General features: G+C 54.9%; 1 protein-coding gene across 1 annotated transcript; it reads right to left on the reverse strand.

The window, feature by feature from the left end:
- Positions 1-495: 495 nt before the first annotated feature.
- Positions 496-11,332, reverse strand: ETH_00030280 (uncharacterized protein; the record flags this gene model as incomplete). Its single annotated transcript, XM_013373518.1, has 9 exons — positions 496-1,884; positions 2,020-2,407; positions 2,582-3,536; positions 3,683-5,322; positions 5,433-6,739; positions 6,909-7,445; positions 7,568-7,827; positions 8,024-8,268; positions 8,433-11,332. 9 exons carry the CDS (start codon positions 11,330-11,332, stop codon positions 496-498), a joined length of 9,621 nt encoding a protein of 3,206 aa, XP_013228972.1.
- Between the last annotated feature and the right edge of the window lie 1,874 nt (positions 11,333-13,206).

Genomic DNA, 13,206 nt, shown 5'->3' on the forward strand with positions numbered 1-13,206 from the left:
GCCGCATTGTGTTGCTTGTCGGCCTTTTCATTTGAAGTGGGGAGACGCTTCGTACTTGTCCGCTCCACAGCAGTCAATTTAAAATATTGTAGTTTGCATGCTTGTTGCTTATTAAGGGAATTGGTCAATTGCTAGGCTCGTGCGTGTACTTGCCCACACACGGAGGCAAAGGCTTGAGGTGATACAGAAGTGGCACCCTGGACCAAAACCAAATGATAAACAAGGGACGCCAACGAAACAAAAAAAATTCCCCGTAACCAGGGGAGGGTGATTGAGGCAGCTCATGCCTCCCACTCTCTCTGAGAAGTCATATACGAATGCGGACACCAGCAAACGATGCCAGACCAACATGTGCTGCTTTTACAAACCGGGATCATGCCCCGACATACAGAAATAGTGCAAGTTAAGGGCAAGGCATATGACCGCGCCAGAATCCAATGAAGACGAAGAAAATGACGGACTTTGGTTTAAAAAAAACAGGATGTAAAGGGCCCATCAATGATCACTGAAGTCTTCGTCGGACTCCGCCGTTGGCTCGGAGGTCTCAACATCGCGCGCCCAATCTGAGTCTCGGGGGTCTTCCCCTTTTCGCACCCCGAATCGCCTGCGTTTTCTTCGTCGCGACGTCGGGGGAGATTCAGGCTGTTGCTGCTGCTGATGCCGCTGTTGTAGCTGCAAGCGTTTCCTGCGCCGTGCACCTCGATGGAGGTGCGCTATTGGAAGGTCTCGGCTGTCTGCGCATATTATTAACTCATTGTCGCAGCAAACGGCTGCATCGACCATTTCTCTAATGAGGCTGGCAGGTGTATCTTCACTTTCTGCTGCTGTTTTCCCTACGCTTGCAGCAGTTGCTGCGAGGTCCTGCTGCGTGGTAATTCTGGCCCAAAGACTACCTAGAGTAGAGACTGCGCGCCGCTGCAGTGCAGCACCAGCAGCAAACAAGCGCAAGGCTGGCTTGTCCTCTGGGTTCACGGGCAGCGGCGCGCCGCTGCACTTACTACGGCCGAGGGAGATAGGACTTTTCTTTCTTGCTGTTGTTACTATTGACTGCTGAGGCGCCGCAGCCAGTGATTCTCTGGAGTCACAGTCAGGCATGCCGCCGCCACGGGGATGTGGATTTCTGCTGCTGCTTCTGCTGCTGCTGCTATTTCGGGGTGCGGGCTGGCGCAGTAGCCCTCGACCGCGTTTCTGCTGCTGCTGCTGCTGCTGTTGCTGCCCTTGTTTGGGTCCTGCCATAGCGCATTCCTCGCTCTCAAAATTCCCCTCATCCTGGTCAACAGGAGCTACAGATGCTGCTTCTGCAGCAGCATCACTATCAGCTTCGGGCGTGTCGCTCACGTGGAAACCCTGCAGCAAAGCTGATCTTAGCTGCGATGCGAAGCATCCACAAAAAGCGGCAGTTAGAGCAGCAACTTGCTGCTGGTGCTGCTGCTGCCGCTGCTGCTGCTGCTGCTGTGCTGTGTGCAGCATGGCTTCGACAGCGGCGCCGCAGTCAACCACCACACCCCGTAGAGCTGCAGCTGCGTCTGCCGCTTCGGAGGGTCTGTGGACGACTGACAACAGGACATCCGATACAAGTCTGAGGTGCAGTAGTGCAGCAAATGCAGCAGGCAGCAGCGGCAGTAGTGCTGAGGGGGTCTGCTGCAGCCACGGTTCGATCGCAGGATCTGCTGCAACGACACCAAGAGAAGGCGGCAAGCTGCCTGCCCAAGCGGCGAGACGGGCATTTGGTCCTGCCGCGGCTCCTGCCGCCTCTGCTGGTGCTGTAGCTCCTGCAGGTATTCCTGCGCAAGGGAGACGCGAAGCAAGACTGGCAAGAGCCTCGACGCTACTGAATCGCCGTAGTTGCGCCACGAGGCTCAACTGGACATCCGACGGGGAGATCTGCGAGCCGGGAACAGCATAAGCAAGTATCTGTAGGTCCAAAATTAGTTTTTAAGTAGTTCTGTGCCAGTAGAGCGACAAGATAGAACAACGCAAACACAGTGATTTCGGAAGCTATTCGCAGCACAAGCATACCCTAGCACTGCCCTTTGCACTGCGCGTAAACAAAATGACGAAGGCAGAAATGGCAGCGGGATCCACCACACAGAATGGCGAAAGCAGCAGCGCAGTAACTGGTGCTGCACTCTCTTCGCGCAGCTGCAGGAGGTTCGGGCTGCTGCTGCCTTGGCCACTGAGCCTGTAAACACTTTCAGTTGCTGTGGAATCTGTTGCACCGCGGTGTATGCAGAGCAGCAGCGACATATCAAGGCATTCTTGTAGCCGCCCTGCAGCAAAGGCAGCCCCAGCGCCTCCCAGAGCTTCCTGTAGGAGCAAAGAGGCAGCACGCGCAACAGTTCTGCTGCTGCAGAAAAGCAGCGCAGCAGCTTGAGGCAGCAACTCGCTGTAGTAAACCAGACCAAGCCTGACAGCCGCAAAGATGACACAGACGAAAACAGACGCAAATAACCCATTGTGCAGGAGCTTCATGTGGCTGTGCCTCGTAAAAGCAGTTGGACCACGGAGCAAGCTGCCTAGTCACATTAAAGACAGCTGGCTGTTTTCCTGCTTGTATTGCTGCACCACCGTGGCAGCGTACTGTTGCAGTGCCCTAGTGAGCAGGAGAATGAGAGTGGCGGTGCTGCAGCTCAAATTTGGCCACTGCCCCTGCTGTTGTGGCTGCTGCTGCGGCTGCCTGGGGACAAGTAGATCCATCAGCGGTCTCACATAAGGCGCCAGGGCATGCAAATAGTCACAAACACTGGGTTGTGCTGTTGTTGCTGGTCCTGTTGATGGTGCGTTGGCATTTATCGAAGCGCGTTCGCGGCCATTCCAAATCCCCTGACGAGCGTTTGCCGCTATTGCTTCTGCTGCCGCTGTTGCTGCTGCGGTTGCTGTAGGCGAGCCCGCCGCAGAGGCAGGGTGGGCAGAGCAAGCAGGTATGTGCTGCTGCTGCTCTTGCTTCTGCGTCTGATGCTGCGCCTGCGATCTCCCGCGTGTGCCTGACCGGCGCATCGAGATGCTTACGCTCTGTCGATTCTTGCCCTCTACCTTTGTTGCTGCTGCTGCTGCCGTGGGCAAGCCTGGAGATGCGGCATCTTGCTGCAGTTCTTTGACCAGCCCGTACAGAGCTTGAAGAGCAGCAGGCAAGTCAAGAGCTTGCGCGTCCCCTACCCCCTCAGCTTGCTGCTGCCGTTGCTGGTGCTGCCGCTGGTCTGAACATTGCCAATCTAATTTATTTGCTGCTGCTGCTGCTGTTGCTGCACTGAGGCGGGCGCCCAAACGTGGACTGCTTAGGAAGGATGGGGCTGCGCGCAAGAAGCAGCAAAGCGAGCGCCACGCCACTGCGGTCATGCCCCCGTGTTGCTGTAGAAGCAGCAATGCATCGCATAGCAGATGAAACACTGAATGCTGCAAAGAAAATCCACTGTCTCGTGAGGCCGCTTCTGCTGCTGTTGCCGCAGATTTGCTGTCTGCTGCGTGAGCAGCAACGCGCTGCATTAACGAAGCAACGGGAACGTCGCGCAAGAGCGAAGAAGCGCATGCTGCCCCTCCTGAAGAACAAAGGAAGAAACGAAAATCACAGCCAGCATCTTATCAGCAACTGGGAAGAGGCCTACGGTATATAAACACCTTGAGCATCAATGGGGACTGTGTAGGTGGTAGACGCGATGGCCGAATCGAGAATAGACCTTCTTACCATTTGCTGAGGATGAAGGGATACAGCCTGACACCTTATTCGCTTCACTTGTTGCAGCAACAGCAGCACTGTGAGACCCAGCAGCCGCTTGCTTTTCAAACGCTCCTATCCCCAGGCCGGCAGAAAGACAAGCCACAGCCCAAGATGCGAATTGCAGCGCTTGTAGCATTGGTACGACGGCCTCTTTTTCCTGCTGCTCTTCTTCTGAAGGGGGGAGATGCGCTCCGCGTTGCGGTTCTTTTCGTTTCAGCTGGTAAATGCGATCCTTGATAGAATATATGAGGGCCAGGCTGACAGCAAGTAGGTCAAGAAGACTATCTCGAACCCCTTCCTGTTGCAATTGCTGCGACACTCGGCACAGTAGCATTGTTCCTGCTTGCAACAATAGTGGGTCTGTTTCCAGGAGAAGTAGCACGGCTGGAACGCACAGAAGTAATTCTTGCTGCACGTGGTAAGGGGCTGCTCGGATGTGGTTGGCCGCAGCTGCTAGCAGCTCGATTTCCCCCAGCAAGGATCTGCAGCTGTTGCTGCTACTGCTGCCTTGTTGCAATAATGCCGTGTGGTCACGGAGCAATACTGCAACGTGAGGGACAAACAGCAGTAAACCACGTGGACAGAAATGCCCCAGTTCCTGAGCTAGCTGCAACAAGCATAGCCCTGCAACCGTAGGGTCAAGAAGGAAGTCATCTTGCTGCTGCTGCCGTTGGTTATGCTGAGTCAAAAGGCAGGTTGTGTCCTGTTGTGGGGATACGCCACAGCAGCAGCTGAGGTACTCTGTGAGGCACGCGTCTAACAGCGTCGCTGCAAGCTCCTCCAGTGTTTGTTGTTGCTGCTGCTGCTGCAGTTGCTGCTGCATTCTTGGGAACAGCAGAGGCACCAGAGAAACTTCCATGTGCTCTCGCGCAGCAGCAACAAAACTCGCCAGCATGCGTATTGCTCTCCGCATGTTTAGGGAGCTGGATGTGCTCGCCGATCCGCGTGCAATTGCTGCAGCAGCAAGGGGAGACCCGCCACAGCACTGAAGGGTTCGCTCACTTCGTGGCGTCTGTGTTGCTGTTTCATGAGCTGCTGCAATTTCCTCTCCCGCCGAAGCGATAGCAGCAGCATGAGGCTTGGAAGTAAGGAACCGCACGACTTCAGAAGCAAGTGCACCAGTAACAAAAGCCTTTGTAGCGGGATGGTCTGGCGCAGCTGCAAGCGCTTCAATTAATAGGAAGCGGCAGCAGCGCGCTGTTTCACCGAGTGGTGCAGCAGCAGCGCAACCCCGCGCCACGCGCAGCGCCTGCTGTCTCACCGAAGGTGCTGTCTCCTGCAGCACCACGTACCGAAGAAACCGCAATAATCCTCCAATCTCCTCAAGCCACGGGGACATTGTGACTCGAGCCTGCTGATCCTGCTGCTCATCACCGAGCATTTGTTGGCTGCTGCGGCGCAGTGCTGCTGCAGCTGTGGTTTCCCGCTGTTGCTGTTGCAATGCAGTGTCGAGAAGGGCTAATGCGCGCTCCCGTACACCAGGAGACGAGTCTGCCAGCGCCTGAGGTAAAAGTAGGGGGATGCGGCTGTTGCTGCTGCTAGCAGAGACTTGCAGCAACGACGGCCGCCATGTGGCACACGCATGCAAAACAGAAAGCGCCGCCCTCCTGCACCTCAAACAACGCAAACACCAAGCAGATATGAAAACTGGGAAGCAACAAAACGTGTAAAGAAGCAATGAGCCGTAGGCGAAGTAGCAGATATACACACTTCGTACCTTACAGAAGAGCGAGGATCCCCTGCAGCAACCTGAACTGCATGGAGCAGCAGGTCCCCAATCTGTTGCAAAGCTGACAGAGCGAGCCACCGCCAAACAGATGCAACCAGCTGCTCTTGTTGCTGCTGGAGCGTGTTGTTGGGGTCGACTCCTGCAGCAGCAGCATTAGCTCCGAAGGGCAGAAGCAAACCAACATCTCCAGCCGCCGCTGCCTCCCATTCTATGTCTATTATGAGGTGCAGCATACTTCTGCTGCTGTTTGGGCCGGCGCCGGCGCCTTTGCAGCCGCCTTCCTTGAAACTCGCGTCATCTTCTTCCATGCGTTTTCTGCTAGTGGTGGTGCTTCTGCCAATGATTAGCAGCAAGAGGCAAGCCATTGCTGCTTTCGAGTGCTGCAGAAGCAAACGCCTATGAGAAAGCCGCATGATGCGGGTTGCGGCGCTCGCAGCAGCGGCAGAAACAGCTGCAGCAGCAGCAACCGGAGTTAGCTCTTGGCCGCTTTTTTTTGACGTGCACTGCGTTGCAACTGAAGCGGCCCTATAACTGCTGCTGCTGCTGCTGCTGCCATTCGCAAGCATGAGCAGGAGACAAAGAAATGTGAGTGGCTCATCTAGCACACACAGGAGCATTGAGCGATCGGCTACGCCTTCCGCCGCTGCTGCCGCTGCTGCCGCTGCTGCTGGGGTCGTTCCTGTGCTGCTTTCAGGCATACCCGCAACAACTGAAAGCCATGCAGCGGGGCGGAGTCTGCCTATTGCCTCTTGTAGAGACGCGGCAACGGCCCGCCGCAAGTCGCAGCCCATGCATATCCACTGCTCCATTGCCCCTGCCGTTGCTGCCTTGTCTGTGGCTGCTTCTTCATGCGGTTTCCGCAAGCCACAGTCGCAGCAGCTCTCTATGTGCTGCTGTGCTTCCTTTGCTGTTTCAGCTTTATGGAGGCTCCTGCTTTGATCCAAAGAGGCCATGCGTGTGCCCACCGATTGGTGCTTTTCCTTGGACTTGGCGCCTGTCAAGCGTCGACGAGTCGCCACTCTTGCTGTTTCAGCGTCTGAGTTCAGATGCGCATTTCCGGGCAAATGGCAGCGTTGCTGTTGCTCCTGTAGTGGGGAGATGGACGGGACTGGTAGGCGCTCGGCAAAGACAGCAGGTGCTAACGCCGACAGGAGAGACAGCAGTGCCGTTTGCTGCTGCTGCTGAAGCTGCGTGTTGTCAGCTTCAGCATCCGGACGCAGCAGCCGTGTAAGCAGCGTATAGCCCACGGCGCGCAGCAGGAGCAGGGAAGCAGGAACGGAAGGAGACAGTGTCAGCTGCGGCAGCGACAGTGGCAAATACACACGCCGGGTCACTGGTGCCGCTGGTCTGATCTTTATCGTTTTCGGGTTCCTTTCTTATATATGGCTTCTTCATAGAACCGAACAGAAGAAGCTTGCATCCAGTGATGCATCGTTCTGCAGAAGCAGCTGACCAGGGACGTACCAGGGCAAGGTCAGCAATTAGTCGCCGCACAGAACGAAGACACCCGGCAGATGGACGCGACAAAGGCAGCAGCAACTGCTGTTGCTGCTGCAGCTGCTGGATTTTATGTGGCGCCTCCTCTCCTACTGCGATGGTAATTAGGCGGCGGGCGACGTGTCTTGCTGCTGCCGCTGCAGCTTCTGCTGCTCCTTCTGCTGCAGCTTTCGGCAGTTTTTGTGGCTTCTCGTGCATCGGCTTCGCAACTGCCAATGAAGACTCCTCGAAGCGCCTGTAAACTTCATTCGGCAGGCACATAGCCTGCAATAGGCGCAGGAGGAGCAGCGCGACAGGATGTACTGCTCCAGCAGCAGCTCCTGCTGCGCTCTGCTGTGGAGCTACTGTCTCCTCGTTCTCCTCATCCATGAAATCGACGGCAGCAGCAGCGGCTGCATGCTTACCGCCGCCTTTCTTACTATTGAACTCCTCTGCAGCAGCAGCAAATTGCTGCAGCACCCCATCAATCACTGGCTCACGCAGCTGCGGGACGAACTGGAACAGCTGGAACGAAAATAGAGCACACAAACAGCAGCGAAGGAGGCAAATCTTCTGGAGTTGAACTAGATCAGCAGTGCCAGTCGCCACTAATGATTGGTAGACTGGAGTACCAGGCAGCTCCTCACCAGTAGCAGCAGACCCTCCGCCGAACGAAGAAGAGAAGCAGCAGCCGCAGAGGAAGGAAGTGCACGAACACCCCAAATGGTACATAACCCGGCAGCAAGGAGATGAAGGTCCTCCATGCTGAAAGCCTTAAGGAGCTGCTGCGAGACTGCAACGCTCCAAAGGTACCGCAATCCTTCCAGCAGCCGCTGCAGTGCAGCTGCAGCATCACCTGCTGCAGCTGGCGGTCCGCCTCCGGCCAGCCGATCGTTAGTGTCGAGTTCTACACCAAGCAGCAGCACAGCACGAGAGGAGCTCAAAGCCCTAAAAATTGCCGGTAATTCAGACAGCCGTAGCAGCCCTTACTGCTTCAAGCCTAGGCGGTGAATTTCGCAGGTCAGGAAAGAGAGGGGCAGGGCAGCAGCCAGCGACAAACAGCAACGCAACCAGGCAGGTCTCAACAACACCAGGGATTTTACCGGCTTGTTGAGAGAAGAGCGGCACAAGGGTCTCCCTGCAATGCGTTTTTACGCACACAGCCACAGCGGAGACCAAGGACGCGCAGCTTTCGTGCTCGTGCTGAGCCTTTCCTTCACGTTGCAGCCTTGCTTCCTTCTCAGATTCTACCCCCAGTAGAAGCAGTGCCGCCTCCGCATGCAGAGCAACGGCAACACAGCCGCACAACGAACCAAACGTCCTGCTGCTTTTGCTATTGTCGTTGCTGCTGCACAGACACACAATGACAGCGCTAGTGACGTTGCGTAGTGCACGGAAACCCTCATGGCTACTCTGTGCGTGTCACTGGGTGGCTGTTGTATTTGCGATGCAGCACTTCGTTTGCTAGGAGGTCGTGCTGCGCCTCCTGAACAGAAGCGTCCTAAGACACACCCTGGCTGCTTAATTCTGTGCATAGGACGTCCACTGCGTTTAGATTTCAGCTCCGGAGTTTTCAGAACTGGTTCAAGGGCCTGCTGCGGTAGCTGCTGCTCCAGTTCCTGCTCTTGGTGATGCGTTTGCTGCTTCTGCTGTTTGTCAGCGTTCCAGCACAATAGCTGCTCAAGACAAGCAGCACCAGCGGTGCGTACGCTCAGCAAAGCACTGACTAACTCGCAGTGGTCCTCAGCCATCTGCACTAGCACGCTCTGCTGTTGCTGCCCTTGCTCATGCTGCTGCTTTAATCGCTCAAGCAGTGGCTGCGCTGCTGTCAGTGCAGCAACAAGAAGAGCAGAGTTATCAGCTAGCGGAAGAGAAGACGAAGAGGAAGCGCTGTTACACCAGTCCTTCAAGACTGTCAGCAGCTGCTGCAGTTGCTGCTGATTTTGCTGGTTTCCAACTGAAGCCTTTGCTACTGTTGAGGGACTCCTGGCTTTTCCCCTTGACCTGCTGCTACAGCGCAGGGCTGCAGCTGCTGCCATAGCTGCTCGGTTTGTTGCTGCAGCTCCGCGGGCATCCTGAGAGGGGCATACAGTTTCAGTTTCTTCTCGTTCTGGAGTACCTGGTGCCTCTCCTGCTGTACGTGGCACAGCTCGGGCAACTGCTGCATCTGCAACAACAGTTGGAATTACACCCTTCGATGCAGCAGACTGCTCTTTTTGCTGTGCCTTGACGTGATTCGTTCGTTGCCTACAGGCGGCCTGCTGCTGCTGCCTCTGCCGTTGCGGAGGCTTGTTCTCGTCTCCGCTGCTGTCGCTGCAGGAGCAGCTGCTGCTGCTACTGCTGCCTTCGACATTCGTTGCAGTGGTCCTATATATTCTACTGCGGTCAAGGTCCGGCCCTGGAGGCTGCCCGCTCAGCCGGCTGCTACGTCGGCGGTTTTTCTGTGCTAATGCTGGTGCAGCCCCAGCTGTTGCTGATGTAACTGAACTTTCAGGCCGCGGTCCCGCTTTTGCTTCTTCTGTTTCTGTCTCCAAGGCCAAGTCGGGCATGCTCCTATGGTTGTACAAATATGTGTGTTTCTTCGGCGGCCTGCCGCGATGTCTTTGTATCGGTTGTTGCTGCACTTGCTTGTGCTGCTGCTCCTTCTGTTGTTGCTGGTTCTGCTGCTCTACTTGCTGCGTGTTTGAAAATTCCCGCTGTTGTGGCCGCTGCTGCAGATCGCCTCCTTTGGTAGGTGCTGCCGCCTGTGGTCGACTTGGTATGTCCTCTGGCTGCTGTTGCTGCTGCTGTTGCTGCTGCGGCGGCGGCTGCGGCGGCTCATCACGAAGCGCCGTCGGGCGCACGGAAGGCTGTGCCGTAGAATGGTCCTCAGCTGTGACTATTAGGCGCTGCTGCTGGTAGCTGCCCTCGCTGTCTGTTGGACCCTTTTCCAGTAGCTGCGTTGACTGGTGCTCATCGTCTTTATCAGCTGCTGTGCCAACACTCTCCTGCTGCGAAAACGGCAAATTTATAGGCTGCGCACAGAACTGTTTCAGCAACAAGTCGCTGTCCTGCGGTTGCTCATGCCGCTGCTGCTTTTGGGGCTGTTGCCGTTGCATTTGAGGCAATTGCTGCTGCTGCTGCTGCTGCAGCTGGCATGTAATTAGCGATACCAACCGCTGGCGCTCATTCTGCAATTTTCCTAACTGCTGCTGCACTTGTTGCTGTTGACGTTGCTCTTCCTGACTAAGTGAGGAGAGCAATTTAGCGTATTGATCCGGGCATACGGGATGCTGCTGCCCCTGGTGCTGCTGTTGAGATCCGATGATGCTTTCAAGCAATTTTGGAGGGAGTTCTCCCTGCCGTTGTTGCTGTCGCAGTAGTTGAAGGAGAAGCCCTGGCTGTGTGCTAAGCAGCTGCTGCAGCCGTGGATTCTGTAGGAGAAGCAACTGCAGTTGGGGCTGCTGCTGTAGCACCAACACCAATTGTCGCACTTGCTGCAGCAGGTGTTGCTGCTTCTGTAATTGCCGGATCGCCCACAAACGAAACGCAGGCGTGATGAGTTGTTGCACGGCCGCTTCCAGCTGCTGTTTTCTCAAAAGCTGAGGCACAGCATCGGCAGAAGTGGCAAAGCGTGGCAAATCTGCTGTGCCCGCAGAAGCAGCAGGTCCTCCTGCAGCAGCAGCTACAGCCATATAGGCTGCATGCTGCTTCGCAATGCGTATGGCTTCAGCATCGCCCAAATAACTGCGAGGCTCAGTAGCAGCACACTCAGCAGTGCTGTTCACTGCCAGAGCTTCAGCGGCGGGCGCCGCTGCTGCTGCTGCTGCTGCTGCTGCTTTTGTTGCTGGTGCCGCCTCAGACAAAGCGGTCCCCTTAAGCAGCAGCTGCCGCTGCACTAAATGAGCAGCGAGATTCAATTGTTGCTGGCAACTTATTCCTCCCAGCCGCAGTAACAGTTGTTGCTGCTGCAGTAGACGCTGCTCCTGCTGCAGAAGACGCTGCCGCTGCTGTTGTTGTAGCAGGTGTTGAACGCGCTGCTGCTGCTGATGCTGTTCACTCCCTACTGACTGGTGAGACTCTTGCGGCATTTTCAGAGCCTGTGCACCAGAGAGCTGTTGGGCATGCTGCGGGATTGCACAATTCTGCAGAGTATGCAACAGCTGCGGCTGCTGTTCCTGCGTTACCTGCGTTGGCCCCCACTTTGCCGTTTCTTGCCGCTGTAGCTGGTGGAGCCTCTGTAGCGTCAGATGAACTACGTCATTATTTGGAACCCTCGTATGGTGCTGCGGTTGCTGTTGTTGATTGGCTACGGTCCGTGTTTGTGCGAGGCCCGCCTGCTGCAGCGAAGTGCGGAGCCGTATTTGTTGGAGAAGAAGCACATTCTGTTGCAGCTGCTGCAGGGAGGGTTGCCTTCGCTCGTTGTTTTGCATGACATCCGACTTCGTCGTCGGCAAGTACTATAGTGCCTGCTAGGAGCCCTGGGAAAATGCTAAGGCCCCTTCGGGCTTGCCGGAGGCCCTCAGTTCCCCTTCGCTCAAAACGCCAAAATGTTGTCAATATATTTTCACTAAAAAAAACGAGACAAAATAAACTGAACAATCTTATGGGCCCAGAGGGAATGCACAGAGGTGCCTCCACAACTGGTAAGGTCACTGCCGAGGGATGAGTCCGCGCGGCTTTAGAACGCAGGGAAGCAACAGCCAAGGCGGAGTAGTACGAATGTCTTATTAACTACGGGATAGCGGATACTATAGAAAATTAAACCGGGGAAAGCATCACTACCGACAGTCCCCCGCCTGCCCTGTACCACCGATCCGACAACCCCCCAAAACACCACCCAGAGCAGAAGACTGTCGTCTTGCCTCTCTGCCAGTCGACTTCCCCTCAAACGCTTCCCACTCTTTGATTCAATACTTGTATTTGAGGAAATACTGACCGTTATTTCATTTGCTCGATGAAATCACTTACCGCGCGCGGTGTCCTGGGTTGCGAGGAAATTAAACAGCACGAATAGAACGGTCATATGCATGCTATTGCCGCTCTACGAAGCTGTGGCACTACATATGCAGGGGAAAAAATCTCTATATATTCTAGAAGCATGATATAGTACAAAATATAGATTCGAATGGCCGAAGCCGTAGCACTAAGTAACGCGTATCTGTTCAAAGTAGTGCCATGTGCAAGCGGAACTCAAAGGGAGTGGGCGTGTATGTGAATGCATTGGAAAAGCGTCTAAGCCTTGGGCTAATTAGCCATGATGCTTAGCTTATTATCCCCCATACCGCCACCACAGTTAAGCAAGCACTGGCACTCCCCTTGTAATATAGTGGCACCGTACGGCGAAGCGCTTGGGTAGAGTTACGCTTTCAGGACTAGAAAAAGTCTGGTTCCCTGTTCCCACAAGTAGAGAGAAAATGCGCTCCTTTCTCCATCCCGAAGATGTTCCTCAGAAAAGTGGCGCATTCCATCGCGTCATTAGCTGTCGACGGCACGACAGTGAATCGCTAGAGGCTTCAATGATAGACGTAGTCCCTACTCGCTGCGGGTTTTCTTTGTGCATTGAGAGCCCAGATGGCGCTCCTGTCTGAGGCCTTCAGGAGGTAGCCTTACTGTGGTAATGCCCTGCTGCAAGGCAACAATAGCAGAAATGGAAGCTGTCCTCCTGCCCAACTACGCCAGTTGGCAGCAGGCCGAGCTGCAGGCACCTCTATACTCAGAGCTTCCAATTTTCTTTTAATCAAGTAATCCTATGTTCCTGACGGGAAAGTGAAGCGAATCGGTTGCGCCTCGTATATGCTTCAAGGGGTAAAACGTTAGTCATAATCTTGGATGTATAAATATTCGAGATCTAACACGACCTGGATATGTGCGACTAGCTCTCGGCTAGATTTTATCTACTAACGCAGATGTATTACACTTGGTAATAGAGAGCGGAGGAGTCCATCGTGGACAACCATTAATGTTAAAGGCTAGGGCGTTTCGCGAGTGAAAACAGCAGAGCGCTGAAAGGTTATGGATTAATGAGTGTATATTCTGTATAGAGTTATTTTTTGAATATGGAAGAAAAAGCTGCCGCCACACTAGCTTCGGTCTGAAAGGGCTTGCCTGCTCACCTGGAGATGGTGGTGCTCATTCTAGCTTACATGGCCTGCATTTCCGTGGACTGACTACCCTTCTACCACAGTCTGCCAGCTCGTGCAACATATTGCTGGAGTGCGCCATACTTAACTATTTCTACGATGAATGAAGCAGCAGACGGCAAACGAAATTGACAAACACACGATGCCATCCGTGTTGCTGGTCG

This window comes from Eimeria tenella, genomic scaffold (genome assembly GCF_000499545.2).
Source record: "Eimeria tenella Houghton genomic scaffold, Eth_scaff15, whole genome shotgun sequence".
Taxonomy (NCBI): Eukaryota; Apicomplexa; class Conoidasida; order Eucoccidiorida; family Eimeriidae; genus Eimeria; species Eimeria tenella.